The 27,959-nt window shown below is 36.3% G+C and overlaps 1 protein-coding gene across 1 annotated transcript; it reads left to right on the top strand.

The window, feature by feature from the left end:
* The first annotated feature begins 310 nt into the window (after positions 1-310).
* Positions 311-27,959, top strand: LOC139963756 (uncharacterized). Its single transcript, XM_071964870.1, has 11 exons — positions 311-555; positions 1,443-1,672; positions 2,209-3,046; positions 12,006-12,081; positions 12,704-12,871; positions 14,576-15,435; positions 15,987-16,194; positions 20,519-20,708; positions 21,223-21,320; positions 21,896-22,089; positions 23,523-27,959. Exons 2-11 carry the CDS (start codon positions 1,475-1,477, stop codon positions 23,726-23,728), a joined length of 3,036 nt encoding a protein of 1,011 aa, XP_071820971.1. The 5' UTR covers positions 311-555; positions 1,443-1,474; the 3' UTR covers positions 23,729-27,959.

Here is a 27,959-nt window from a genome sequence, read left to right on the forward strand (position 1 = left end):
GTCAGAATATTATAAATTTTGGTAACATCAAGAGCGCCATCACTTATCTGGAGATTGCCAAGGACGCTTATCAATGGGTAACCAAATAGTGCTGTTTAAATCAGCTATTAGCCTTTGTGTCTTAATAGATTTTTCAACATTATGATACTGTTTTAGGGTTCAACAATAGTATCGTTTCACTTCTTCATAAATTTTCTGCAATGAAATAATGGATAAGTTGTGATGTTTGTAACTTTAAAAACTGTGCAAATTAGACAGCCGCAAACCGTATCTTAATCTAGCATATGTTGTATCTTTAACAACGGTCAGGTAAAATAAGTTAGGTCGTTGACTTTGAATACATTTTTGCAAGTCTGTCCAAAATAAGCTGCTTGGAAATCTTGAAACCGTGCCAGAGATTTCCAGCAAAAAGTGAAACTACATTTTGCACTTACAAACTTTAAACTTTTACCATTTTTTCTTCTGGAAATGTTAATATCTGTGCTTTGTATATTGCCTTCCTTGAAAGCTGATGGTCGTGGATCTTCAATTTTTCGTAGGCTAAGCTAACTTAATGTAAGCATTAAAAACACCAGCCTAATGATCACAATTCGTAACGTTCAACATCACATTGCAAAGGCAGAGATATTGATGGTGTAAATGATATTACATACTACTTAGGCCTAGATATGCAATACTGTGATACTGATAATGTGATAGGCTGTCGTCAGTTATATTTTCTAAATGCTACATAACTGACATGCCCTAGGATATTAAAATTAAAGCCAAATCTATTTGAACTAGTACTAGGCCTACTTGAAGTTGTACTAGGCAAGTAATAGTTATTACAGTCCACATTCACCAGCATGTTTCATGATAAACCTAGGCCCAGTGTTACTATAGTGATTCCCTTTTTGCTTTAATAATATGAAGCCATTTGTTTATTACAAAAGGAAAACAAAGAGATGTGCTGACTCCCTAAGTACTGATGGTTATAACCGTAGGCACTTCGCAAGATGCTAAACATGTTCATTTAACTGAGATTTTGACTACGTTGATAGTTATGAAACCACTTTGTTTGCTAATAGTAGTTGTACCAGAGGTCTTAAACTCCAAAAGTCACAAAGTAGGATTAATATTCGGCATAACTTTTTTTCTAATAGGGTTGTGAATGAGTGGAATGGTTTGCCTGAGAAAGTTGTACTTGCAAGTAGTGTGAATGGGTTTAAAAATGCTCTGAACAAGCACTTGAAGCATTGTATTTGGGTCTGAGTATTTGTGTCTTCAGTTTTTTATCTCTTGTAGGGTCCTTGATGGGGATTGAGTGTCCCTCGGACTGATCATTTTTTTTTACACTAAACTAAACTAAACTTTGACCAGGAGTAACCTTTGACCACTGGCTATTCAGTCTGGTTTTCACACATTGCAAATCAGGAAAAACACAACAAATTTTGGTTTTATAGGTACATATTATGGCCTGATCACTAACAGCAGAATGGAGCATGGACCAAGTGTTGAGGATTTGATTCATTCCATACATCAAGATGTATTTAATCAAGAAGACAATTATTCACCAATGTATGGTAATAGCCCAGTCTCCACTAACCAGTACCCTCAAAGTGGATTGTGGAATGTATCTGCAGTTACAAACAGTGATTTTCAATCTGGAAACCAAATGCTTCATCAAGATGTGGTAAGTACAGTATACCCAAGAATATACTCAAGCCTACAATATTTGGCAAGATTAAAAGTTTCAAGCTTAACTTTAATTGACAAGTACTACTTAGAGTGCTAAATAATGTTTAAACTTAAAGAGCTAACTAAAAATCCAACATATTTTGGGAATAATTTATCCTGGTAACTCATAGCAAAATTGTAGCAAAATGGGCAAATTCGCTCAATATATGTTTCAGGACCAAAATTTATTAACCTCCAGATGCAACACAAAATGTTGACCCTAAATTATTCCCTAACATGAGACACTCATGACCAAAAGAATTTTATTTTTATGTTTTGAACATGTAGGCTAAGTGTCCGGATGTACCCCACATGTTAGTATACCATACCTGTTGGTTTAAATTCTATTATTGTATGCTATTTGTCTCTGATTTTCTACTGATCTTATACAGTATACAGGTCTATTAATTGCATCAATGCATGCACACTGGATCATTGTCTAACAATTTCATATCATCTGATTATTTAGAACTTTTCCTTTTTTTGGTGCAGAATTTTCAATCGGACAGACCGCAGACACCGTACTTCACTCCGCATTCTAGTCAGGTGGTTGTACACTCACCGGGAGCAACACTACGGAACCATCTACAACCTCAGTCCAACTTCACAACCACTGTCCATGAAGAAGTGACATTTACTCCACCGCTGTCCACCACTTCACAACAAAACGGTGGCATTTTGTATAACCCCGGAGGAAGATCGGCCGAAAGCACTGTAACGTCGCAGCCCTCTAGCCCGAGGGATGGCCAGTTCGTACCTCAACCTCCGTTGGAACCAAGAAAGTCAAAGACTCGAAGTAGTATTCGTAGAGCCGCTAAACTACTGTTGAACAGAAGTAAGCAGGTATTGTCTAACAGTGATTCCAACATTTCCTCGCCTTCCTCGTCGGCTCCCGTACCGACAGGGAAGGACGTCCAGAAGAATGCAGGCTCTTCGTCCGTGAAAGAGCGGCTAAATAAGAACAGGGCAAGGATGGGGGAGCTATTGAAAAATTCAAAATGGAAAGAGAAAAGACAATCTTCGGAGGAAAAGGAAAACAGATATGCAATTACTTCAAAGGACAGCGTCGCCGTCTTTAAGCCTCGGCAAAAAGCCAGGGTGCGACACATCAACGACCATCGTAGATTTCACAGTGCAGAGAACATAAATGCTTCCGTCTTGAGTTCGGATTCGTCTCATTACAGTGGATCGGATGTTAACGATTGCTCGTCGAATTACATGGACGATGTCTCATTCGATGGTAACATTGGAGGGGCAGGCTATGCCCTGAGGAGGTACAATAGTGGGCCGATACAGCAGGAACGTCAGAGACAAAGAGATCATCACAGAGGTAAATAATTATTGCTTTCCATTTCTTTTGCTTAATTGTTGCATTAAATTCCATTTAAGAAAAATCATATATCAAAGGCAGTGATGAGATTTATAGTATATGGGTCTAATTTGTATAACCTATGTTTATTAATTGAAGGGATGATCCTTGGTTTAGAATTGTTTCTTCCAACATAATTAACATTTTAAGAGGCTAATCACAAGGTGATCCTATGAATAATATTATAACAAGGTGAAGAATAACAAGTTATCAATGCCTATGGTTGGGGGCATTTGGAAAGCTATTTAGAAATTGGGACTGTGAGGTTGGTAGGATGTAATAGATACCGTAGAGTGCCAAGGTGTTACGTTACAGGTTAACAGGTGGGGCATCATGACCTTTATTGCAGGCATTACATTTCTAGCAAGCCTATATCTAAGTACTGCAAAACTTTCAATCAGAATGCTGACCTTTTTTCTTCATACAGGAAAGCGTAAAAACATCTACAGTACACTGTTTTTTTAAATGTTGTTTAATTTAATAGACATTATTACTCAAGTTTGCTGTTCACACTTTGAGGGCAAATCATTTTAGGGCCTCAGGAGAAAACGAGGGACATACAGAAGGCCTACTATTGCTAGTTTTCAAATATAATGCAAGTTTAATAACATTGATTAGTTCCGTTGAGCCCTCCTGTTGAATAGCCTTGAGATTTACCGTACCGTATGCACATGTTCTCATATCTCCATCTTGGGATATATGCTACATTTATGTATAGACTGCAGACATTTTCTTAACAGCGTCTCACAACTCAACCTTTAGTGTGTTTTATACAATTGGACCGGATTGAGATCTTTAGACGGCCACTTACTGGTCAAGTCAGTTGGATAAAATATTCTTGAGCTTTTATAAATTACCACAGTATAGTTGTAGGGTGACCCCTTGAATCTGTCCACTGAATATTCATTTAACATAGCAGTATACATTTCAGCACATGAACCCTTTAGTCATGGATGTCCATTGGACAGCACAAACATGAACGAAAGAAGAAAAAATTGTAAAATCAAAAATGCAATAATTATAACTGCAGAAATAAATTAATAAATCAATTAATCAGACCTACAGACCCTCTTTTTGTGGCAAGTGCAGCACCAATCAATTAAATAACCCATTGTCTTCACTTATCACTTCATGTCCAATACCCCAAATTTTCAAGTATTACATGTATGCATGGACACCATATCCAACAGTACTTCATTGGTGATCAAAGCTATTAAGTTTGAATAATTTGACAGTTCTAACAGAAATAATCATCACATTTCTAAATGAAGGAAACAAATATTGTGAATAATATTGTACTTGAGGCTGTCTCAAATTAAGATTAATATATGTTGTCCTGAAAAGTTCCATCAGTGCCATGAATAGTTTTAATTAAAACTTTTAACAATACCAAATGACAACATTTACTGGAACTGATTAATATACAGGGCACAATTCCTTTTCAGATGCTTCAGTTACAAGCTGTGTCAAACGCAAAGTGAGCAGTCCTTTAATATGAGTTAAGCCCTTGCATCATAGGCCTGAGAATTTATAGAACTTTATTGTTTTGGGTGTTGTGTTATTAAGTACTGTGGTATTACTGGCTGCCAGGGTTGTATTGTTTGGCAGGCTCGGTCCATTTCACGCTTTGAGTGGCAGCAATATAAAGTTCTTTTTATAGAACTGATTGGTGTCTTTGAACGTGCAGTATATTTCTAAAATATTCTGTATTACTGCACATGTCATTTAACTTTAAACCTGTCATGGAATTAAATTGAAGTGTGGAGGGGAGAACAGATTACATTTTTTCGGCTAAATATGCATTGAAATAAATCTGTAAATTTTGTGCGTCATACAGACAGAAGCAATCAAATGGTTAGCAGTCATCTTTGTTTGTAATTTTCAGTTATTGTGAACCTTTTTCATATCATAAAATGAAAACAGATAGAAAATCATTTGTATTTTTTTACTGAAGTTATAATCAGATCTGTGTTCCTCTTGCAGTGTTCTATGTTCAGAACCTCTTACTTTACCATGTTTACTGTGATGCTATGTACATAAATATATATGTACATGACTCCAGAATGTATAACTATTTATAAAAAAAAATTAAAGTTTTCTTTTTTACTATGTCATAACAATTTTTCTATATATTTTATGTGTTTTCCCCTAATTTGCATACCCAAACAATTAATGAACTGTTACATTGACTGACACAACAAGTCCTGACTTTTGTATTAATTAATGAACATCACTTTGACTAGTGTACATTCATTAACACTGCATATGCTAACCTCTTTCACTGAATAACTGTGCATTTTGTACTAATATTACACACTATCTTCACATCAAACTTATTCCAACTATTGATCAGCTTTTTTTTTGGCAAATCAATAATATTGCAGCCGGTGACTCAACAGTTACCAACTATATGCTCGGCACCAGCCTGTGCAGCCCAAATTGCCGCTCTGTGAAATATTACAATCTGTACACAATCACATGGGGCTGAAGCTCTCTGTCTCTCTGTGTCACAAGCCAAGCCTTTCTGGAGAGAAATATTAGTTCTACAGATAAGGCATCTACAATTGCCATGGCAACTATTCTTCTACTCTGTTTCAGTGAAAACCCACTGAAGTGTGAATAGTACACACACACACACACACACACACAGCGGTTGGCATAGTTGTTCAAAAGGAGAGTGGATGCAAACTATTTGAACAGGGAGAGGAAAATTGGACAATGCAAATGGAGTGTCCCTGATTTCATGCCTAGTAAATTTCAAGGAATCAGTCAAAGAATTTGTTGTGCGGCATTGTGACGATTATTAAGCCCGTCCGTCCCTCTTGCTTGTTAACAACCCTACATTTAGAAAACATGGTGAAAAGGCTGCGATCACTGAAGAACCTCCTAGCTGTCGCTCCAATGCACTTCCAGGGCATATTCTACAACACCCAGGGTTGTTATGTTACTGTACTAAAACTTCCTGTGTGCTGTAGAATATATACTGAATAAGTGGTAGTCACAGTAGTCTGTGATTTGATATATAGTGATAATACATGTGTATTAGCACAGTTCCCTTCAGTGGCTTTATAGATACATGTACTACTACTTGTATGTACATCTACATGTACATGTAACTTCACACTTTAATTTTATCAAGCCGTTTATTATCAATCTGAGAGGTATTCTACTGGAGCCTGAGACCTGTGGCCAGTGTGACATATTTCATCTGTAGACCTGTAGTACTGTCCAGTACTGAAAAGGTAAATAACAATATAACCCCACCCTCCCCCCCCCCCCCCACACACACACTCACCTTTGTCCATATCACCTCATGTACAGTAAGCTAATGTAGAATTTACCAAAGTACTTAGTTGACTATTGAAGATCTATACATTTTCATGTCAGTTTTGAAAACTGTCAAACATGGGAACACTTTACACATCTGTAGGAGAACCTTCAGCAGTTTTGGAATTTCATGGAAGACACATAGAAAAGAAACTTAGCTAAGTTATCTAGCTGAATCTTTACCATTTTTCATTTTGGACAAAGTAACAACATATTTCAAGTTGTTAATTGCTTTATGTTTTCTTTGCATTGTTTTCTTAGTGAAGAAGTACACCATATACTGTAACATTAATGCCAACACTATTTCAATATTTATCAATATAATACTGTATTGACAAGCTTTCATTATTTTCCTCACATTCACACCTGAAAGAAAAAGCAAAAATTCCTTTATTTGGGTGAGGTGGGAGGCGGGGGCGGGGGGGTTTGACTAAGAAACATTTAAGTTTAAATACAAGTACAGGTACTGTACATGTTACATACTCACATAACAACCACATTCATTTAGGTTTACTCATGCAATGTATCATGAAGTATATTCTCATTTCTCTTATAAATTTGATAAAAAATAAGAATAATATATTTGAGAACATGATTATGATTGATGGGCATAATGATGTGAATGACACATGTGGCTAAATGACAAGTAATACGTAACAGAAGGGACAAAACATGCACAGAATACAGACAGGTTAATGAGCATGGTGAACACAAAGAGATAGATGTAAGGGGGTCTTTCATTCTTCTCTCCATCCTTTGTCTACTAATCCCCTTACAACTAACTGTTTGTGTTCACCATGCTCATTAACCTGTCTGTATTATGTGCATGTTTTTGTCCCTTCTGTTTACTGTACGTTATTTGTCATTTAGCCTCTGAAGAAGATCCTGCGAGGATCTTTAGGCCAACTTACTTTTACGTCAGGCCAACTGACTACACAAAAGAATTTAATCTTAAATCTGTTGATTAAATTGATAACAGTTTTCTATTTAAGGAGATCCAATCAAAATTCTGTGTGTCATTGTCATTAATAAACAAAACAGAGGTAGATAAGAGAACAAATCGGTAAACCAAACATCACTTAAAATGCAATCTAAAGTTCATTGTTGTTTGAATATTATCAAACAATTAATTGCTTTCTAGCAACAGAATTGATATGCAAAAATCAGCAAAATTTAATTTTACAAAATTTTGGTTGTTTGCAAGTAATATGTATACAGTAACATCTCAAACCCTCAGGTACTCTACAAACATGAACACTTGTGTACAATTATTCTCAGTGTATTGCAATATAATACAAACAAATATATTGTTAATACCACAAGTACTCAGTCTATTAATTTTCAAGCAGTAGATACATATATAGTACAGCTTTGCCCCAAGTTGCATGGGTCTCTATATTCAATTATTAGGAACTTTTGACACCAGATGAAAATTAACAACCAGGGTTACGATTTTTTTTACTGTCAATGCCAAAGGCCAGTTTGCTTGCAGCACATGTTACAATTAAACTCACTTGATACTTGTAAGTCTCTGCTGGACCTTAGCCCAACAGGGGACTGGGGGATATTACCCCCACCCCCTCTCCAATGCAGACTACCATGCGCCTTCCATCTGTTCAACCATCACATGTACGAAAGCTTCACAAGTTGCAGTACAGGACAAGGGTAATTGCGTGCCTGGCTTACGTTGTTAGTGCCCCCTATTACTGTAAGTTGTTAGTGACAGGGCCATCTTAAATTGTTTGTGCCCTCATTTAATTGTTTGTGCCCCGCTATTATTGCGTGTTGCCCTCCCAAATTTCTGGCTAGGGGCTTGAGTTTCTGTATCATCCATTAGCTACTGTATGCAGATAGTACTGCGTAGCCTATCTTTTTCAGTGTGTAGACTACAGCATTCTGAACAGACACAGGGGAAAGTTAACCTTTTCTGTATATATATATATAGAAACCTCAATGTTACCTGAACTGCTGGGTATGATTGACCCACATACTATATTCTTCATTGAAATATTTATATCCCTTGGGGTTGGGAGGTTACGTCAGTGTCAGCCAAGTTTTCAAATGTCTAGAATTTCATGACATTCCAACATTCAACAATACCCAATCATGTGGTTTATTAGCAGTGTGACATTCACCATCAGAAGTTGCTCATTTGGGTTGTTTGTTACTTATTGGATTATGGTATGGGGTGGTTGGTGTAACATGTACCGTGTTAGTGTATAGGGAAACCAACCACCCCATACAATCCATGACATTCACCACCAGGGTATGGGATGATTGGTGTGCCATGTACAGTATCACTGTACACTGTGTCAGCTCAAGTTAAGTTGGCAGGTTTTGGATTTGGAATCAGTTGCAGCATGTTCACTGTAGATCCATTAGTAATTTAAACCTTTTTGTATTTAAAATTTGGTAATTTTAATGATATCAGTGAGGCAGAGTGTAATAAAAACAGTTTGGATAATTTACAGAAACTAAATAATAATAATAATAATAAAAACTTGTAAGTAATAAATGTACTGAAACTGTTCTGTAACAGCTCCCTCACATTGGACATATTAATTTTTAAGGACAGATTGTGTTTTGCAATATTAGCTACAAGAAAATCAATTCCTCCAACATAAAACTTTGCTCGTTTACTTTAATCCCACTCGCTATTTCACTAGCAAAACTTTGCTACTTCTTGGCCTCTCATTCTACTAAATCAATTTTGTAAAAAAAATTACCATTCATTTTGCAAAACAACACTTACATAATAAAAAAATTGTATTGAATGTCAGACAACCTGTTCTCCCACTTTTAAGAGAAAGATATGTAAAGCGCTGGATGTCGAAATTCAAGGGTCATTTGTTTGCTTAATATTTCCGTCATCTGAGAGTGTGTAAATATATTCAGTACCCTTCATCTGGTAGTAATAAACTGTGCATGTTTATATATATAAATGATTGTACTTACATATTACAGTAGGGGAGAGAGATACCAGCTTGTTCACAATGTTTACTTTGTGTTCAAGCGCAGCTGGCTGTACAAGCTGTTACAGTCTCTTTGAATTATTATTATTATATATTAAATGCTGGAGCGTACAGTGTACAGTAAACGTAATTCTCTATAGCTGGTAGCTACAGTACAGTATTTATAAATACATGCACTATGCTGAACATATTGGTCATTTTCATTTGGATGCATTTGCCAGCATTATTGTCTTATTGTTTTGGTTAATCCGCAAGGATTAACAGATGATCATACATCCTAGAATTTTTTATTCTTCTATGTGACGGAATGTATTGTAGCAGAGGGTAGTGTATTTTGATATTTACTTCGCTCCTCGCTTACCTGTCTCCTCACAACCTTAGCACCTCATTCTACCGTGCCTATAAAGTCCTGGTAAAATAATAACACTGTGCGCCCTCTATGACCGGACCCCCCCTCGGTCACTCCTCACTACTCATTCTACCATTAAAAGTGTCTTCACGTGAATTTCTTATGGATATATTTCCCTTGGATTTCATCTTGGTTTTCTTTAGCGATCGTTGGAAGTTTCTTTCCTCGGATTCTTAGCAGTATTGCAGTCCTTTCCAGCCCGTTAAGTATCCTTTTTTGTTGAAAGGGAGGGTTTTGGGGACTGTTTTTATTCTCAGTGCGTTTCCGCCCTTAGGTTTTTTGCTGGGGTAGCAGTAAGTTTTGGAATATCTGTTGTGAATCTTTTTTGACCGTTTTCAACCTGTTAAATTCCTGACCGTTCAATTCCCAACTGTATCCCACTTTTCAGCGACAACAAACTTAGGGCTTACATGTCCTAGTTTCTAGATTGTAGATGAGAACACTTGGCTGTCTACAGTGTCACACTGTATGTACAGTGTAACATGCACACCTATGAGTCAATAAATAATTGACATCTAATCTAAACATGTGAATTGGCTGTGCTGTGTTACTGTACTGTATAATATTTTCAGGAAGTGGAATCTTTAGAAAACTGCTCTGCACCTCATGTACGCTCGTCCAGAACTTGTGAAGAACTTGGCTTTCTGTGATAAGATTTTCTAGTGGATTTCTTGAGCATAAGATTTAATGATTACAGCATACTACTGATGAGTGACCAGAGTTGACCAGCTGAGCTGAAGTCGTTTCGATCTAAAACAAAAGGAAAAAATGATAGGCGAAGTTTTCATCAAACAGGAATACCCAGGAAATCAACAAAAAAAGATCTTTCATCATGGTTGTTTTTTTTTTGTTCCTTTTCTTTTTTACTGTCTCATTAGCTAAGTCTTTTCTGTGTATACATATATTTTCTGGACAGCCGTAAATTATTCATCAATTAGAGATTATTTTTATAAAACAATAGCAAGACCTTGAAACTATTAATCAAGGACCTAATAATCGATCTCCTTGGAAGGAAGACAATAGTTATCGCTTTACCGGGTTGCAAGAACGAGACTGTGTTTTTTCTTCTCTGCTGGAGCTCGTTATCTTTGGCAGGAAATTACCGCTGCTCGTGCAGGAAAAGTCGGGTAGACTGAACGTAGGCAGGAAGTCTGCCACAGGTGATCAATTTCTTGTGAAACAGGTCAACAGATCTCTGTAGATGTTGGATTCACTTCCTTTTGGTTTTGCTGGGAAGCGGAAAATCAAAGGAAGGAATCATACCGGAATTCTTTCACTCGCACTTTTTGCATTCATTGGTCAAGGTCTCACCATTACTCACCGTATTCTTACGCTCAGAGTGAAACGTTTATTACAAGTTCTAATTGTAATATTTTCCTCCATTTCTACTGGACAAAGTACCTTCGTGTGTATTCACTTATCGTAAACCTTCGTCTTACTGGAAAGTTTGAAAAGAATCCTGCAAAATAAAGTGTGGACTTTTCGTATGCTGTCAAAAATAATCAGCTTGAATTTATGTGTTTTGATTTTGAGTTACAAATAAACCTAATGGGAGGAGATGCTGTTGAAAGGTAAATTATTTCGGAGTATATTAAATTAATATATGATTAATAATATTAATTATATATTAATTTTTGTCTGGTTCTGTACTCACTGTTGATTGGAATACCTGGCAGAGATGAGCCAGGAAGCCAAAGTCATTTTGTTTCTTTGGCAATTAAATTTGATTTGGGATTGCAGATTCAAAATTTGCTTGCAGAGAATATATAGGTTCAGTTGTCCTATTGGAAGGCGAAAATTTCTCGATATGGCAATTTGTTAAAAAAAATGTTTACAATACGTTTGGAAAAGTGTTTTGGATAGTTGAAGCAAGAATATCGGAGTGACATTTCTATTAGTATGTGATACTGAGAGAAAGAACAATTTAAATTTCACAACTATTGAGCCATTTGCAATGGTTGAAGATTCCACTAATGTGGGCAGATACGCTGGTATCCTTGTTGATAAATCGCTACCTTGGGTGGTGAATTTTGAGATGGCAGAGAATACATTATATGCAGGGATGTTTGTGGTCTGGGAACCGAGGACTTTGTTGTATTTTGTAAGCTAAAGTTGAGACACTGAGGCAGGTTAGTCATGTTATGCAATGCTTTGGACTATCACTAAATTGCTTTATAAGTTGTTTTTTTTTGGTCTGTTTTTACTTCGAAAGGTTATCATACAGCAGACAGTGACACAGACTCAAGTATTAGTAGAGGTGATTTGCACTACATGGCCGTGCAAAATAGGTAAGCAAAAATATGATGATATCTATTTTAATAACATGTTTTGGACTAATGAATATTGTCCTAGAGTAGAAAAAGTTTGTTAATCTTTTCTTGGATAGAGTGTGCAATTTAACAGTCAAAAATTCTCCACATGGGGCACTGTGTGAATGTTATGCTCTAAGAACATACTTGCCCTGTTGCCAAGTCTGCAGAAATATGACAAGTTTAAGGTTTGTAGTAACGTATTGTCTTTCTTCTCTCACAGTGCTGCAATTCCACAAATTCGTGAGACTCGAACAAATTATGACTGTGTATTAAACACTGCGGATATATACTTGCCTTTTAGAGCATGTTTAGATTGAATTCTCAAACTGAGAGAGTTGATGCAAATGAAATGTAAATTCTGGTCAACTGTTAAAGTATGGAATAATACATTCATCCTGTTACAGCTAAGCCAATTAAAGAGTTAATGAAAAACACATACTACATAGAGTTTGTTCTGAGATTTCTTTATTGTCTACTATAGGTCTTACTGATCATACTTCTTAAGCAATTACCTCCAAAATTGTTCCAAGATAAATGCAATGAATTCAGAGAACCTACCTTATACTTTGAAAGGTGAAATTTGTCTTTGTTCTCCTAGGTTTGGCTCTGGTCGGCAAGTGAAGAGCACCAGAGAAGCTCTCAAGAAGCTGAATAGGAACCGTTCCTTCAATGGTCAACATTCACAGCTTGGAGGGACCCCTAAGCACACCCCAGCTGGACCTCTGAAAGCTGATCATACCATCCAACCATTTATCCACAATGACAGGTATTTATATTAAATTGTTTCAGTCTTTGGTCTCAAAAGTAACAAGAATATCAGTGCCGACTAATAATTATGATAACATCCAGATGGTATAAAGAGGACAGAACTTTGGTTAAAACGTATTTAAAGGTCATCACTATAGCGGCCAGATATGCTAGAAATTCAATTAATGGTCACCTGTGTTCAAAAGTCAAATGGCACTTGACTGCCACCCTTGAGAAGCATTTTGCCTTTTTTAATCGTCCACTCTCAATTAACACTCATCAATGTCTGTGCACAACTAGGAGTTTGACTCAAAATCTTCCAGAATGTTCTTTTAATAGACAACTTTAAGCAATTTTTTTTAAAGCAAAATTTAGGGCCGACACTGACTGACCATTAAGGGAATAGAAAATGCTAGAATGTTAATAAACAAACAGGTATACACTTAGGTAAAGAGTGTGTGGTATTGAGGAGACAGATAAGTGTTTTGAAGGAAGTAACAGTCCAAACGTCAGACCGTATTTTTGGAACGACGATAACAACTTTAAGCATTACTGACAAACAACAGCAGACGAGTACCTTAGTAAGTTTGTACTCGTACACAAAGTACTTGTACTCACTCTCATGTATTTGTACTCAAAGTGGTACTCTGGGCATTTTATAACCTTGTATAACCACTAGTGTAAGATAAAAGTTTTAACTTGTAGCCAGGCTTACACTGGTACTCATACCAAGGGGAATTCTTCCTGTGTACTCATACTCATGCTGTAGTACTCCTATTACAAGTCTGAGCAGGTAGCCCCCAGCCAGACGATGACTACCAACTTGTGCAGTAGCTGCCTACACAGTGCTTGACCTGCCAACTTACGACTTACAGATGAGCTTTTCTCACTTACTGCAGACATTGTGTGAGGTACAGGTAGTACAGTGGTACCTTGTAATTTGTTTTTGTTGAGAATGTGGGTGTGCTGGGATAATTGTTTAAATTTTGGAACCTTGGAATTAAAATGATGTTTCAATTAAATGAAATAGTGCATACTGTACTATGCGGTTTTCAATTTCTGGCTTGCGGTTAATAACAAACTAAAATTAGCTTTGACACGACTCACTGAGTGACTTAGAAAATGGTAACCGTATTTGCAGAAAAGCAGTAAAATTATTTTCAAGCATTATTATTCTATGTAACTGTTCAACAGGAAACTCTGAATTGATTGTTCCTACTGTACCTTAGTTAAAAAACAGTACACGTCACAACGTCTGTACACTCACTCACTCACTCTACACAATGTCTAGAAAGGACCCTATCCAGTGTTGGAAATTAAATGTGCCCAATAGCCTGATAGCATGGTATGTGTAAATTTATTAAAGTGTAGCAAACATGAGCCAAGTAGCAGCAGAGTCATTACTTTCATCATACCAAATTTTCAGTTGTGCTTTTCAGTAGCAGCCGCAAAAGGGGGGAGGGGGTTAGGGGGAGGGCGGCCATGGTCCTCCCACTTCCCTCATCACTCAGGGAAAAATGTTTAGTCATGGGATCTTATTTTCAGTTGGGCAAATAATTAGACCATTCATAATAACGGTTCATGCCCTACTTACAGTTAGGGAAATTTATAACTTTGCTCCCCCCTCCCATTCCCACTCCCCATCCACAGTTGAAGTCCTGTGCGTGTCACACATACTTTTGAAACTTTAAAATATTAATGCTTTCTAACCTATTACATACAGGTTACAAGATTCATGTTTACAAGATCAATGGAAGGAGCAAGGAGCTAGGCCAAAGTTTTCATCTACCGAATCCCTGGAAACGGAATCGGTGAATCATGAAGTATTTCCAGACACCGCGATCCGTTCGGATTCTGAGGATCACCGTGGAAGCCGTAGCAGCCTCGTCGGTAGGCATTCCAGGACGGCGTCGCCGTGTAGGTCCGTCCATTTTGAGGACGAGGAAGTCCGAAGGTCTACCAACGGTGACCTCCGAAAGTCAGCTAGTTTTAATTCTGACTACGACAGAACTCTCACAGAAAATGAAGGCCTAGTCTCTGATTATGTACGTTATGGAAGGAGACACTCTGAGAATGGCGGATGTCTTAGAGACAGGGGTACCGTGATGCTTCACGACGGTTCCGTGGGCGATGTGTTCATAAATGGGGGGACAGATTCAGATGCGATGGACCATGTTCAAAGGCATCGGGGACACACAAGGGAACGCTCGGAGAGATCGTCCAGAAGATCGCAGAGCATGAATGGGTATGACCATAGAAACATTGGTTCTGGTAAGGGTGCTATGGACAATGGGTATGAAATTTCTTCAACAAAAGGTGGTAGATATGATAATAATTCAGGGGCAAATTCATCTGGGGTTGGTAGAAAAGACAGGAGCAACAGTGAAGTTAGAGAGGATGGAATCTCCATCAGGGAGGAAGGAGACCAAAATGGTAGAGTAGATTTGAGAACGCCGAGGTCAAGATCGCCATTTGTCAAAAGTATCTCCCACGATGGACATTACCCGTCAGAGGGTGGACATGTGCACCTTGGAAGTGGAGGAGTCACAGAAGAGGTGGCAAATGGAGATAAGATTCAGAATGGTAGGTAGTACTTACAGTTGTATAGAAGCCAAGGGTGAAGAAAGAGGACAAAACAATATATAAGCTTACAGTTGCTTGTTAGTGGGTGTGCTACAGTATGTGTGTGGTGTACGCCATTACGACGTGTATGTTTTATTCTTGATCTTGAAGTTAGTGATGAACTTTATCATAGAAGTGGATTTGAGTGGAAAAGATTACTAGCTCTGAAGCTTAATGAGAGAAAAATATACTTTGCAGATGAATGCAAATTTACCAAAAAAGAGAAATGAATCCATTCACAAAGAAAATAAAAATAGAAGTACTCTTTAGTTACGCACCTAATTATCCACATCTTAGCTCGCAAATATAATCGGTAGGAAATGTTCTTGTTTTTTCAGAGGATTAAATGGGAAGGAAGCGGGTTGTTGCTATTCAATCATTGGAAATACGTTATCCTTCCGATATACCATTCAAACTATGCCTAACAGTGATAATAAGATTAGGTTCAAGATTAACATTATGAATATGCATCAAACTTTTCATGTTATTTTTTTTCCATTGGGTGTTTTCAGACAATCTCGACCAGCTCCAAGGTGCAATAGAACCAGAGTACGAGGAGATCAAAAGAGCTAAGAAGACGTATTCTACTCATGCCAACAGTTACTACGATGCCATCCAGGCACACTCTGCTTGGGATGAGTACAAGAGGAAACTCCAGGAGGAGAAGGACGAGGAGAAGAGGCGGGCGGGACCTTTCGCAGACATGTCTAGCTTTTCCAGGTAAAAGTTGGATAATAATAATAATAATATTTAACAGTTCTTATATAGCGCAACTTACAATAAAGTCTCGCAGCGCTGTACTTGGTAACTGGTCATTGGTAACTTGTCACACCTACACACCAAAGTGTGCACAATTCAACCAATCTCTCCTGGGACACCACAGTGCACCACAGCCACGTGTCCCCTGGGGGACTTCCCATAGGGTGCAGCCACAAACCGGCGCACGCAACTATATTTACAAGTCACCCTGCAAGTCCCCATTTATACACCTGAGTGAAGAGAGGCAATGGAGATAAAGTGCCTTGCCCAAGGACACAACGCAATGATCTGGTCAGGACTCAAACCTGTAATCCTTAGATCACAAGTCCACTGCCTTAACCACTTGACCACAACGCCCTCCCTCCTGTAGGGGTGTGGAGTACGTCCTCATAATTGTAACTAATGTAGTGTTAAGTACTAGTGTAGCAAGTAGGCTAGTATCTGGTGTATACGTTTGCAGTGACTGTATTTTGTTTTAATAGGGCAGGCTGGCAAACATTGATTGTGTTTGGGTAGGTGTTTATATTATGGTAGGCCTAAGGTTAGACTTATGTATGACTAGAATATGTTTCATTCTTTGAGTACAAAATTTGAACACAAGATCCTCTGTGGTATTAGCTCTTGTAAGATACACAGTGAACTTTTATTGTTATATTAATAATAATAGTAATAAAATTTAAAAAGCGCCACAACATATGAAAATATTCTCTTACTTTGTACAAAAGAAGAATGATTAAGAGAAGGAAAATGCATAAAAGACACAAAAAAGGAATCAGAATGAAGCTCACTTCTTAAGCTTTGACCAAGATTATGTGTAGTGTATATTTCTTTTCTAAGGGACTTTTGATTCTTCATTTGATGTTACACCATCATGATGTAACACCATCATGATTACGTGGTTACATTCTCATCGTAATGGGATTGGGGTCAAGAGTTTACCAAGTTGTTTAGTGTTTTATCCTAGGCTCTATTTTGGATGACTTCCAGAAAAAAATTGTTTTTGGGTAAAAATTTGAATGCTGATCAGTTGTGATAATCAACCTTGAAGACTGTGCCAAACAGTTACACAGTGATGTGCGAAAAGATAAAAGTGGCTTAAAAAACTACATATTGAATCTGATAGCAGGGTTGGGATTACTATCTCACATCAACTTGTTTACAAAGAAGTCATATATATGGTCAAGTTGAGTCCTTTAAACAGATTCCTTGACTGAGAATTTAAGTCAATCATTGATTTTGTTTTTATTTGCAAAAAAGGATCGTCTCCTTATGACCATGAATTTTTATGGAGGACTTTACTTCATTTCTAGAGTACCTTGATAAACATGTATTACTCAGAGTTGAAGTAAATCCACTTAAAACTAAAATGGGGAGGGGGGAGGGGCAGGTGTTAGTTTGATCTGATTTCACTTGATATTAAGAAGGTTTGGTAAAACTGTGGATCAAACAAAATAAAATCTGTTTTTTCATGTATTGTATCATGATTTATTCAGCAAACTAGGCTTATAGGCACAAGGCTGCTAAACTGTTAATTGCACAGTTTTGAAAGCTGATTTTCAAGGTTAGCTTCAAGTTTCTGCAATATGACAAATTTTCTAAAGAAGTATGCTATCAAATTAAAATAATAATAAGCTGAACTATGATGAAACTGGTTCTTGTTTGTGAAAGCATGCCAAGGTCATTTTCACTGGGATCTTAAAGGTACAGAATGTCAACCTCTTGTTAAAAATCAGTATGTAAACACTTCTACATACATGTAGAATAATATGATTAATAATATTATTATTAATATAATTATATAACTATGATGAAACTGGTTCTTGGTTTGAAAGCATGCCAAGGTCATTTTCACAGGGATCTTAAAGGTACAGAATGTCAACCTCTTGTTAAAAATCAGTATGTAAACACTTCTACATACATGTAGAATAATATGATTAATAATATTATTATTAATATAATTATATAACTATGATGAAACTGGTTCTTGGTTTGAAAGCATGCCAAGGTCGTTTTCACAGGAATCTTAAAGGTACATAAAATCAACCTCTTGTTAAAAATCTGTGTGTTTTAACATTTCTACATGTAGAATAATATTTGTTAATGCATAATATAATTGCATGTACTACTCTAAATTTGTTCCTGTTTCTGCAAAATCCTTTCCAAACCGCCTGTAATGTCTATGTCATATTGCCTATAAAGTAGGCTTAGTAATTTGAGGGTGTCTGAGTTGAATCGGTTGCAATCATTTTGAGAAGAATATCAGCAGTTTGACCTAAATGACAATTTTACAAAAGTAAGTAAAAAACAAACAAATATATGATATTTTTAAGTTACTTTGTAGAACTTAGTTTTACTACAACGAAGTGATTTTTTTTTTTTTCGTAGGATGAGGGAGGGGAACCAGGGATTGGATAACATGTTAACAAGAAGTATTGTCTAGCAAACATGCACAAATTTCTTCTTTTATCATGGATATTTCCCTCCAGCCAATAAGTTAACCAAATACGTGCACCTTGACTCTGTACTATATCATTTTAGTCATGTTATTGATCGTCAAACCCAGATTGTAAACATAGTCCTCAACATTTGAGAATGTCAAAGGGCTGACTCACATAGTTGGCACTTGTGTTTTAAAGTAAATGTGGTACAAAGATTGACATGATATCGTAATGTTGAATAATGAATGCTCTATGTCAATATATACTGTAAATCAAACAAATCACTCAAGTAATTAAAGTCTACTTAACGAACCATCAGTTTGTCATACGGTCAGATATTGACATATATACACATGTGTTTTATACTGCTCTCTTTTAGCACTGTTGCGTGACAGGGTGATTGTCTGTTTATTCCGTAAGGGTTTGGTTAGGGTAGGTGGCTGTTAGAGTAGGTGGGGTAGAGTAGGGTGTGTGGTAGTGGTAGGGTAGGTGGCTATTAGGTTAGGTGTAGGGTAGGTGGGATAGGGTAGGTGGAAGTGGTAGGGTAGGTGGTAGGTGGATATTTATTTTTGTAATTTTTATGATGCAATATTTTTAGGCTGTAATATTTTTAAGCTGTAGTAATTTTAAGTTGTAATATTTTATGGGATTTTGTGAAGTGCTTTGAGATCATTCTTCGATGTAGAGCGCTATATAAGAATAAATTTTTATTATTATTATTACTATTGTTTATGTGGTGGAATGGAAAATATAAACATAGGGACATTGTATAGTAGAGTAGATTTTAGTCATATATTAGTGAGTGCTTAGAAATGTTGCAGTGGTGCAAATTTGAAATTTGAAATTTACCAGACCTAATGAAAAGGGGATAATTATGTCTGGTAGAAGTGGAGGAAGGTTCTACAGATATTGTGATATAGGACCTACCCAAGATGGAAGACATCTTTGTTTAAATCATACAAGAATGAGGAATCAGTGTAGTTACCTTTATTAAGTAAACTGTTAAGCAAGATTAACATCTTAATGATGTTTAATACTCTGATAACCAACAATGCCGAACAGATTAACTAGGTATATGTGTCGTGATAAACTGTTAATTTATATAGTAATCAAATATTGACATAGAATAATTGTAAAACGATTATATATAGCCCTGGGTAAAACTCTGTTTTCGGTGCTGTTTATTGAACAAATTTTTCTTTATACACATTTCAAATAAACCTCGCTGAATTTGGGTTTTATTTATTGAAAGAGAGGAAAGAGAAAGCGGAAAAAAAAGTAGGTAACTTAAAATATAATTCAAATTTTCTGTTAAAGTGATTCTGTGCGTTTCAAAAAAGGAATTACTTAAAACTGTTCATTTTAAAAATATGGAACTTCGTTCAAGCTGCTTATCTGATGAACCATGAAAATGAGGTTTCGCCAAGCTAAATTTGCCACAAAAGTTTGCCAAAAAGTTACTGATCAAAAGAATCCAAACATTTATCCACTGTAGACAGATTTCATTAATTTATTCTGTTACGCCTTGCCCCTTGATTTGAACAAGCCCATGAGAGAACACACTGTACCAACGCAGCCCTCCTTGCTCGAAGAACAGCTGATCGTCGATGCAACTTGCAGACTGGTGACAACAGTTATAACTAACATGTATGTTTCATTTATGAACAACACCGGTGGTACATTGAAACATAAATACAAACATAATATCAAACATGATCTAAATGTTCTTACCTTTATCGGTATGCACATAATCACTTTTAGTATTCAACTTAACTATCCTCAAAGAACAAGAGAACCACAATATGATAATTAATCATTTGCCTCTTCTCTTTTCTCTCATGCCACAGAAATCAGGATCACCTCTCAAAGATGAGCGGGTCAAACCTCTCCATTGCTTCTAACAGCTCCATCTCAGAGAAGATGCAGCATCTCGGACATGCCACCAAACAGACATTTGGGAGGATGAGAAGAGCTTTAAGTTTGGATAAAATAAACAGAAACTCTCAAAAGGATGATGGATTTGAAAAAGAGAGCAAGGTGGGTTCATGATTAGACTTTGTTTTGGAGGGTTCAAGTGGGCGTGAGGATGGAGGGCATGTTTTTTTCTTTCATATTTTGAAAAAAGGGGTCATACCGTGAAGTATATTTTAAAACATTGATATTTGCACCCCATTGCTTTTACTAAATTCATCCTTTAATACTAAAGATGGAAAGTTATGATGATGCCAATTGAATCGGAGAAGGAATTACAATATAAATGTTTGACATTCAACTTCTTAACATGATGTCCATGGGATATTGATCATCAAGTTTATACCAAAGCCCATGCACATGGACAGGGTGGTTTCTATTTTCATATCCACAATTTATAGTTGCACGGATTGTCTGCAACTACCTTGCTTCTACTACTCTAGTTAGTATATTTAATTTAGAAGACAAAATTCCATCATATTACCGTAGTATATAGGTTTGTATGTAAATGTCCTATATCCTCTGTTGAGATGGATATTCAGACTTTTTACTTTTTCACATTTTTATCCTTTTTACACAGCTTAAGCGATCTCCATCCTTGAGATCGATGTCCAGTTTTTTCGGGAGAAAGAAGGATAAGCTGATGGGATCATTCTCTGACCTGTCGACGAGAGAAAGGTAAATATAAAGATAAAGAGGCTGTCATTGGTAAACCTAACTGATGAATATTCAGTGATTTGGACAAACCATCAGCCATTTTGGACAATTTTCGTTTGCTATAAACTACTATAGATACTGTCCTATCATATAATACTTCCCAGTTACTGAAAGGATGAACAGTTCAGAACCTTTACCTCTCACTCGTACAATGAGGGTATCCATACTGCTCAGAGTGTCCCTACAAGGGCTTTGAAGCGTGATATCAAAGTAGAGATTATAAATCTTTGACATCGCAGAGTTATCTCATAAAAAAGGTTGGAGCTCATATTGTAGCAGTACTAATACTTTAAAAGAACAAACCTAATAGATCTGTTGATATTTTCACCTTCCATATGTTTTTGAATAATGATATTTTCACCTTCCATATGTTTTTGAATAATCGTTATGACATAACTGGTATTCCACATAACTTTTACCAATTCTGATTATGTTCCTATTATGCAATAATCAGCCTGAACCCGATTCCGATTATCGTTTGAACACTACTAATAAATGCCACCGAGTTAATTCGCCATCTCGTTATCTCCTCTCAGACGGTCTTCCAGCATCTCGGGTCCTAGCTCAGCTGTGATGGAACAGATAGACGTCACCACGCCGAGTTACATGCGTAAGATCGGTAGAGTCCTAGAGGTTTACGACGATGGCACTAGACTTGTTAGACTGGTCAAACCACCCAATGGACCTTTTGGGTTTTACATCGCCAAAGGTGCTTCCACTAACGGACCAGGTATAGCTTTTTTTTTAATTCTTTTTAATTGAAGTCGGGATGAAATATCCATAAGAAGGATTAAAAATTTGAAATAAACTGCTTTGAGCTAGATGTAAAACTTGACATATAAAACAAAATTTATTCCAGATTTCAGGGAAGCAAATGGATGATACTGCCATTTCAGATAAAACTAAAAATCAAATGAAAAAGAGAAAAAGAGGTTGATTCTCTTCTTTTATTGGGAACAAAATATTTTGACTTTACTGTAGCTGCACCGTGATTATACCTGATGGGCGTCTGATGATAAAATATGCCACCGTCAGTAGGATGAGAGGAAAAAATAACGAATTTAGTAGAATATAGTATCTATTTTCATGGATTTGTCCCAAGTTTTAAGTTCTGTTTAGTTTTGTCATGGTTGCCAAAAAATCTTGCAGATTCAGGATACTTACACTGCAGACATTTTTCACTGAGTTTAGGGTTCAAGGTCAGGGTTCAAGATCAGGGTCAGGGTTCAAGATCAGAGTCAGGGTCCAAGATTAGGGTCAGGATTCAAGATCAGGGTCAGGATTCAAGATCAGGGTTCAAGATCAGAGTCAGGGTTCAAGATTAGGGTCAGGGTCAGGATTCAAGATCAGGGTCAGGGTTCAAGATTAGGGTCAGGGTTCAAGATCAGGGTTCAAGATCAGGGTCGGGATCATTGAATAAAATGCATTGCTTGTAAAAGTGAAATAAAGAACACACTCCTCTAGTTAAGACATTGAAATTGTAGTTGAACAAAGTGAAATTACAAATAAATTTCAACAGAAATAATAGTGGAGATCGCCCTCTCCCTTGATTCAGAGGTCGGTCTGATTAATAATTTTAACGGTCGCTATAGCTGTCGTCCCTGTAAAATCGGCAATTATCGGTGTGAGCTGTATGTATGAAGGTTGACGTATGTTGAGTCACTGCTAACCCTGACATAAATTACGATTGCAAATGAGTCATCTACTGTATAAACAAGACTACAGGGAAATGTTAAATGTTACAACATGAATCTGAGTGGACGAATCTGGGTATTGTTCTTAAAGTAACCAAAAAGAGAAAGGGAATGGACAGGCCAACAAATACCTATCCATTATTGTTATTATTTTATTTGTTTTGGTGAAATTTTTGTTTTGTTGCAGGCTACCCTACTGTATATACAAGTTTGTCTTCAATAGTTCAAATTTTTTGCTTTTAAGTATATAACTTGGAGAATGAGTTTCTAGTAATGAATACATTTTATTTTCCTCAAAGACCAAGGCAGTCCCCTACAAACTATATTTTTCCTCACAATTTGGTTATCTTGATCAAAACTGCATTCATTTCTAGAATCTTGTGTTCCCTTCGATAAGTACTCGCAGTTGGTTTAAGTTTGGCAACACCTTTGTTAGCAAACACTATGTTCCTCTCTCTCTAATTTACAGGTATTTTCGTGAAACGAATCGGCGATGGCCATCCAGCGAAAATTCTAGCAGGATTACTCCAAGTGGGAGATGAGATTTTGGAGATAAACGGACATAACGTTAAAACAGAGAAAAATATTGACACTGTTTATGATCTGATACTGGACAATGACGATTTGGTGTTGAGGGTCAGACCATTAATTAGCAGGGGAACAGAATTATCCTGACAGCAGTAGTATCATCAAGGACCCCCAGGAGTGAAGTGTTGGAGATGAAGAGAGGTGAAAATGCATGTGAGATGTCTTGATTAAAATTCCAAGATTGTGTATCTATGGTTTCGGAAGGACGGACCATTATTTAGGAAGGGGTCGAATCATCCTGACAACAGTACAACAATGACAAGGCAGGGATGAGATTTTGGAAAACAGTCAACACAGTTTGTGCAAGAAGAGAAACTAATCATGTGATGTATGTATGGCCTTATAGTTGACAAATATGCATCTGGGTCTAAAGACCATACCATTCGTAAGGAAGGGTAATAGAAGTTTGAAGACATATAAGCATATATATCTCTTTAAACTCTTCCAAATGTTAATACCAATTATTTATAGCCAAAGAAGGGGATATGAGTTGTTGATTAAAATGTTAGAAAATCATGATTATCAAATTAAAAGTGAAGCTCAGATGGAGGTGGGAAAATATGTTGCAGTGAAATACTGCAGTAGGTTTTCTATTGAAATACTTAACTGATTACTTACAAATGCAGATAAGTTTTATTGATTCTCCTCAGCTCAGTGAAACATATTGAATGAGAAGAAAATTTTAAAAAACAGGAAAAACATGTTTTTTTTAGTTAAGGGAATGGATGAGGGGGGAGAGGGGAAGGGGAGGGGATGGTGTTTTGGATAATTATGAAGCACTAAAACGATATTTATTTTTGGTGCTATGAACTTATATGAGGCTGATATCAGTGTATTCCTTTCGGTATTTATTATGTTGGAAATATGTAACTAGACAACATCAGTATGGTAAATTTATTGGAAGAGAAAGATTGATGGTTGTAATAAAACAAACAAAAAGTGATGGGTGAATCAAAAGGAAGAGAGTGCTGGATAAGACCCTGCTAGTGGGTGTGATATTTTCATCAAAAAAGCAGTGATTTTACATCATTTTGACATTTGTTGGTATAAAAGCAAGCAGAGGAAGAAGTTTGATTTGTTTAATCTATAATTGTTGCTAAAAATACAAACAGAGGTTGTCTAGGTTTAAGTTTTTTTTCATAAAATATTTTGGTATTATCTATCTAAGATTCTAGAGGCTGTTGCCATGTACAGGCATTATGGTTCTGCTAAATGGTTCAAAAGGTTGAATTTTTATCAATTTGTTTGATCATGGCATTGTGCCTTTGACCTTAGATCTTTCCAGCTCTGTTTATCGCAGGGTTATGTTTTCGATTTCAATGATTTGACTCGAGAATACTTTGACATAGCCAGTATCATTAATGTAGGATTGTGACACTTCAATACATTTAAAAACAAATTTAGTAAGATAAACCATCCAGCCTTGAATTGATCAACATTGCCTTTTTTTTTCGAGGGGGGGGGGGTGGCAACATTTGCTTCATTCTTGTGGAATACTTTGGAATACTTCACTGGACAATTAGGCAGGAAAGATGAGGTAAATGAAAAATATCATTTGTAATTTTTAGTTTTTCACTAAAATCCCACAAATTCAAGAATGATGTAGGGATAAACAGCAACAGTGTGCGGATGGAAGAATTAATACATTACCTTGAGCCCAGGTTTTTTGAAGTTTTCTTCTGCTTGGTGACCCAACCTCCACATGCATCACCACCATGGCGACTGTCCAGTGGCAGATATTGTCCCCATGTGATCATTTGTTATATGATTAAGGGTGCTGTAAAATGTATGATATGGTGTTACATCTTGCAACTTTTTGAAGTAATTTAAATTTATATTCAAGATCTTTCCATCCCCCCCCCCCCCGAACAGATACCAGCAGTTTCTTTCTTTCTTTGGGGGACCCTCCAATAAATATTTGATGCCCCTAAACCAGGGTCATGACCTCAACTTTCAATACCAGGGACCTGGAGTTTGTAAAACAATCATAAAATACTCTGTACTGAGTTAGTGTTGTCAGTTAATTGCTAAAATTAGGATTGATGGGATGGTTGTTAAGCACATAGATATATATCATAGTTTGAGATTGGGGGTATCCAGTTATGGATGACTATTACAAGGATTTGACATAATTCAATATTATGAGCCAACCTAACAAACATTAAATGTGGTGGTGAGGGGGGGGGGGGTTGTCTGTTCACCCTCGTTATCAAAAAACTTATGAATATGCAAATACTATAAACCACTGGTACCGAACAATTTTGTTTTATTGTTCATGCATAGGTTTCATTATAGAGTAGTTTATTAGGAATATGTTCTCTTTATATATGTGTTTTGTTATTTATGTTTAAATATGTTTGTCCAGATATGTTGTTTTGAAAGGTGAATGAATATAATTATGGTATATTACACCTTGAAAACTTAGAGTCTGTAGTGGTGGTGAATTGGTGGTGAGTAGAGTGTGTGTAGAGGGAGTGGGGCAGGGGGGGGGGGGTGAGACTAGGGGAAAGGAGAAAATGAATGTGAAGCAAATATAGAATCATATAGGTCTTGATTAACAATTATATTTAGATTTATATAGTAATAATTTTTCATCTTTGTAAATAATATAGTGAAATAATGTAAATTTGATGAAATTTTGTGATTTCAAAACCAATGTCTTTCAAGAAAAATTCCTTTGATAGGCTATGTGGCAGGGTTCCAAGCCACATTGTTAATAGCATTCCTTCACGTGGAAGCCTTGCATTTAAAAAACACTGTGACAGATATATTATATATGTTAATGGATTAGATTTAATCATGTGAAGTAATTGTTTTATTGGTGTGGTTAGATTAGAGTCTTTTGTTTCATGTCAACTAATTTGGGTAGATTTATTTCAAAATTAAAAGGGAATTGTGTCTCCTGTCAGGGCCAAATTTTTTTTGTTTTAATATTTAAAAAAACTGTATGAACAATAACATATATGCTAACCTCTCCAATTTTTATGTCTCATCTCATGTTGGGATCACCAAATCTTACGAGCAAATTTTCTTAAACCGACAAAGCAAAGTTAATTTACTACCAGGAATTGGGGATATTTATAATCTTGAAACACTGACTTTTATTTCACATCCAGAACAATTTGTAAAATCTTCTGGGCTTTCTGGCTCAGTTCCAAATGTTCGTCTTGGAAATCTCTAGATTTATAACTGTTTGATAAATTGGCACTTCTGAAATAACATTAAGAACCTTAAATTTCTTACTTGTAAAACAAATTGACAACACAAACTAAAATGTTTATTTGTTGCTGATTCTGCCAGAAATAATCAACAAATATAGATAAATTGCTGCAGTCAAATCTATTGAGGAATTGCTTTGATGTTTCACTTCTTGTTGTGATTATCATCCCAGAATGCTGACATTGTGGTAATTTAATTAATAAATTAACCTCCCATTGGGACTCTGGAAGCAACCTGGAACCAGAAAAAGGTCTGCTGTTTACTGAAAGTTGTTCTCCAAAAATAACTTTCTATTGAGTATATCCTTGAGACGATGTCAACATTAAATTATTTCTAATATTTTTGGTTGTTGCATTTTTAGTATGGATGTATAATACACAAAAGTATCATGGTTTGTTACCTAATTGAATACAAGTAATCTCTTTATAACTAGATAACTTGATAAGTTAATTCTGCTATCCCTTTCAATGTCAATGGCTCTATTGGACACGTTTATTTCCTTCGGATATTTAACTAGTACTTTTCGAACATATAGCCTGCACACTATCTTTCTTCGTGCTATTTTTTAATTTTAGTGAACTACTCTACCCACTTATATACTACACCCATAATGAAGGTTTGATTTCATTGTGTTATGTCTTTAAGCTATTGAGACAAAAGAAAGAGATTCGATATTTGGTTTTATAAAATTATATATGATAAGAAACTTACAACATTAAGTTAAACTACTGGATAAAGTACAATTGCCCGACATTGTAAGTTTTCCTTTGTGCGTGTATAATGTGTACAATTTTCGTCACACATTGTCCCTCCACAAGTGCGAATCTTTCCACAGCTATAAGTGTTCTTTGAATATTTATGAGGTTTATATTGATGTGTGCTGCTGATACTGAAAAGTATTTGCTATCCAGAAAAAGTAATAAAATTCAAAACTCGATACTATAAAACGGATTGAAAGTGTGCTTTTCTTGTTCGTTTGGTAACCAGGGTAACGACGACAGAGAGATACCTTCATATAAATTAGTTTTTATGCAGTTTTTCGATTTGTTTTTTGCTCAAGTTTTACAAAACCTGTCAAGACTGAACACAAAAAAAAGAA

This window comes from Apostichopus japonicus, chromosome 22 (genome assembly GCF_037975245.1).
Source record: "Apostichopus japonicus isolate 1M-3 chromosome 22, ASM3797524v1, whole genome shotgun sequence".
In the NCBI taxonomy this organism is placed as follows: Eukaryota; Metazoa; Echinodermata; class Holothuroidea; order Aspidochirotida; family Stichopodidae; genus Apostichopus; species Apostichopus japonicus.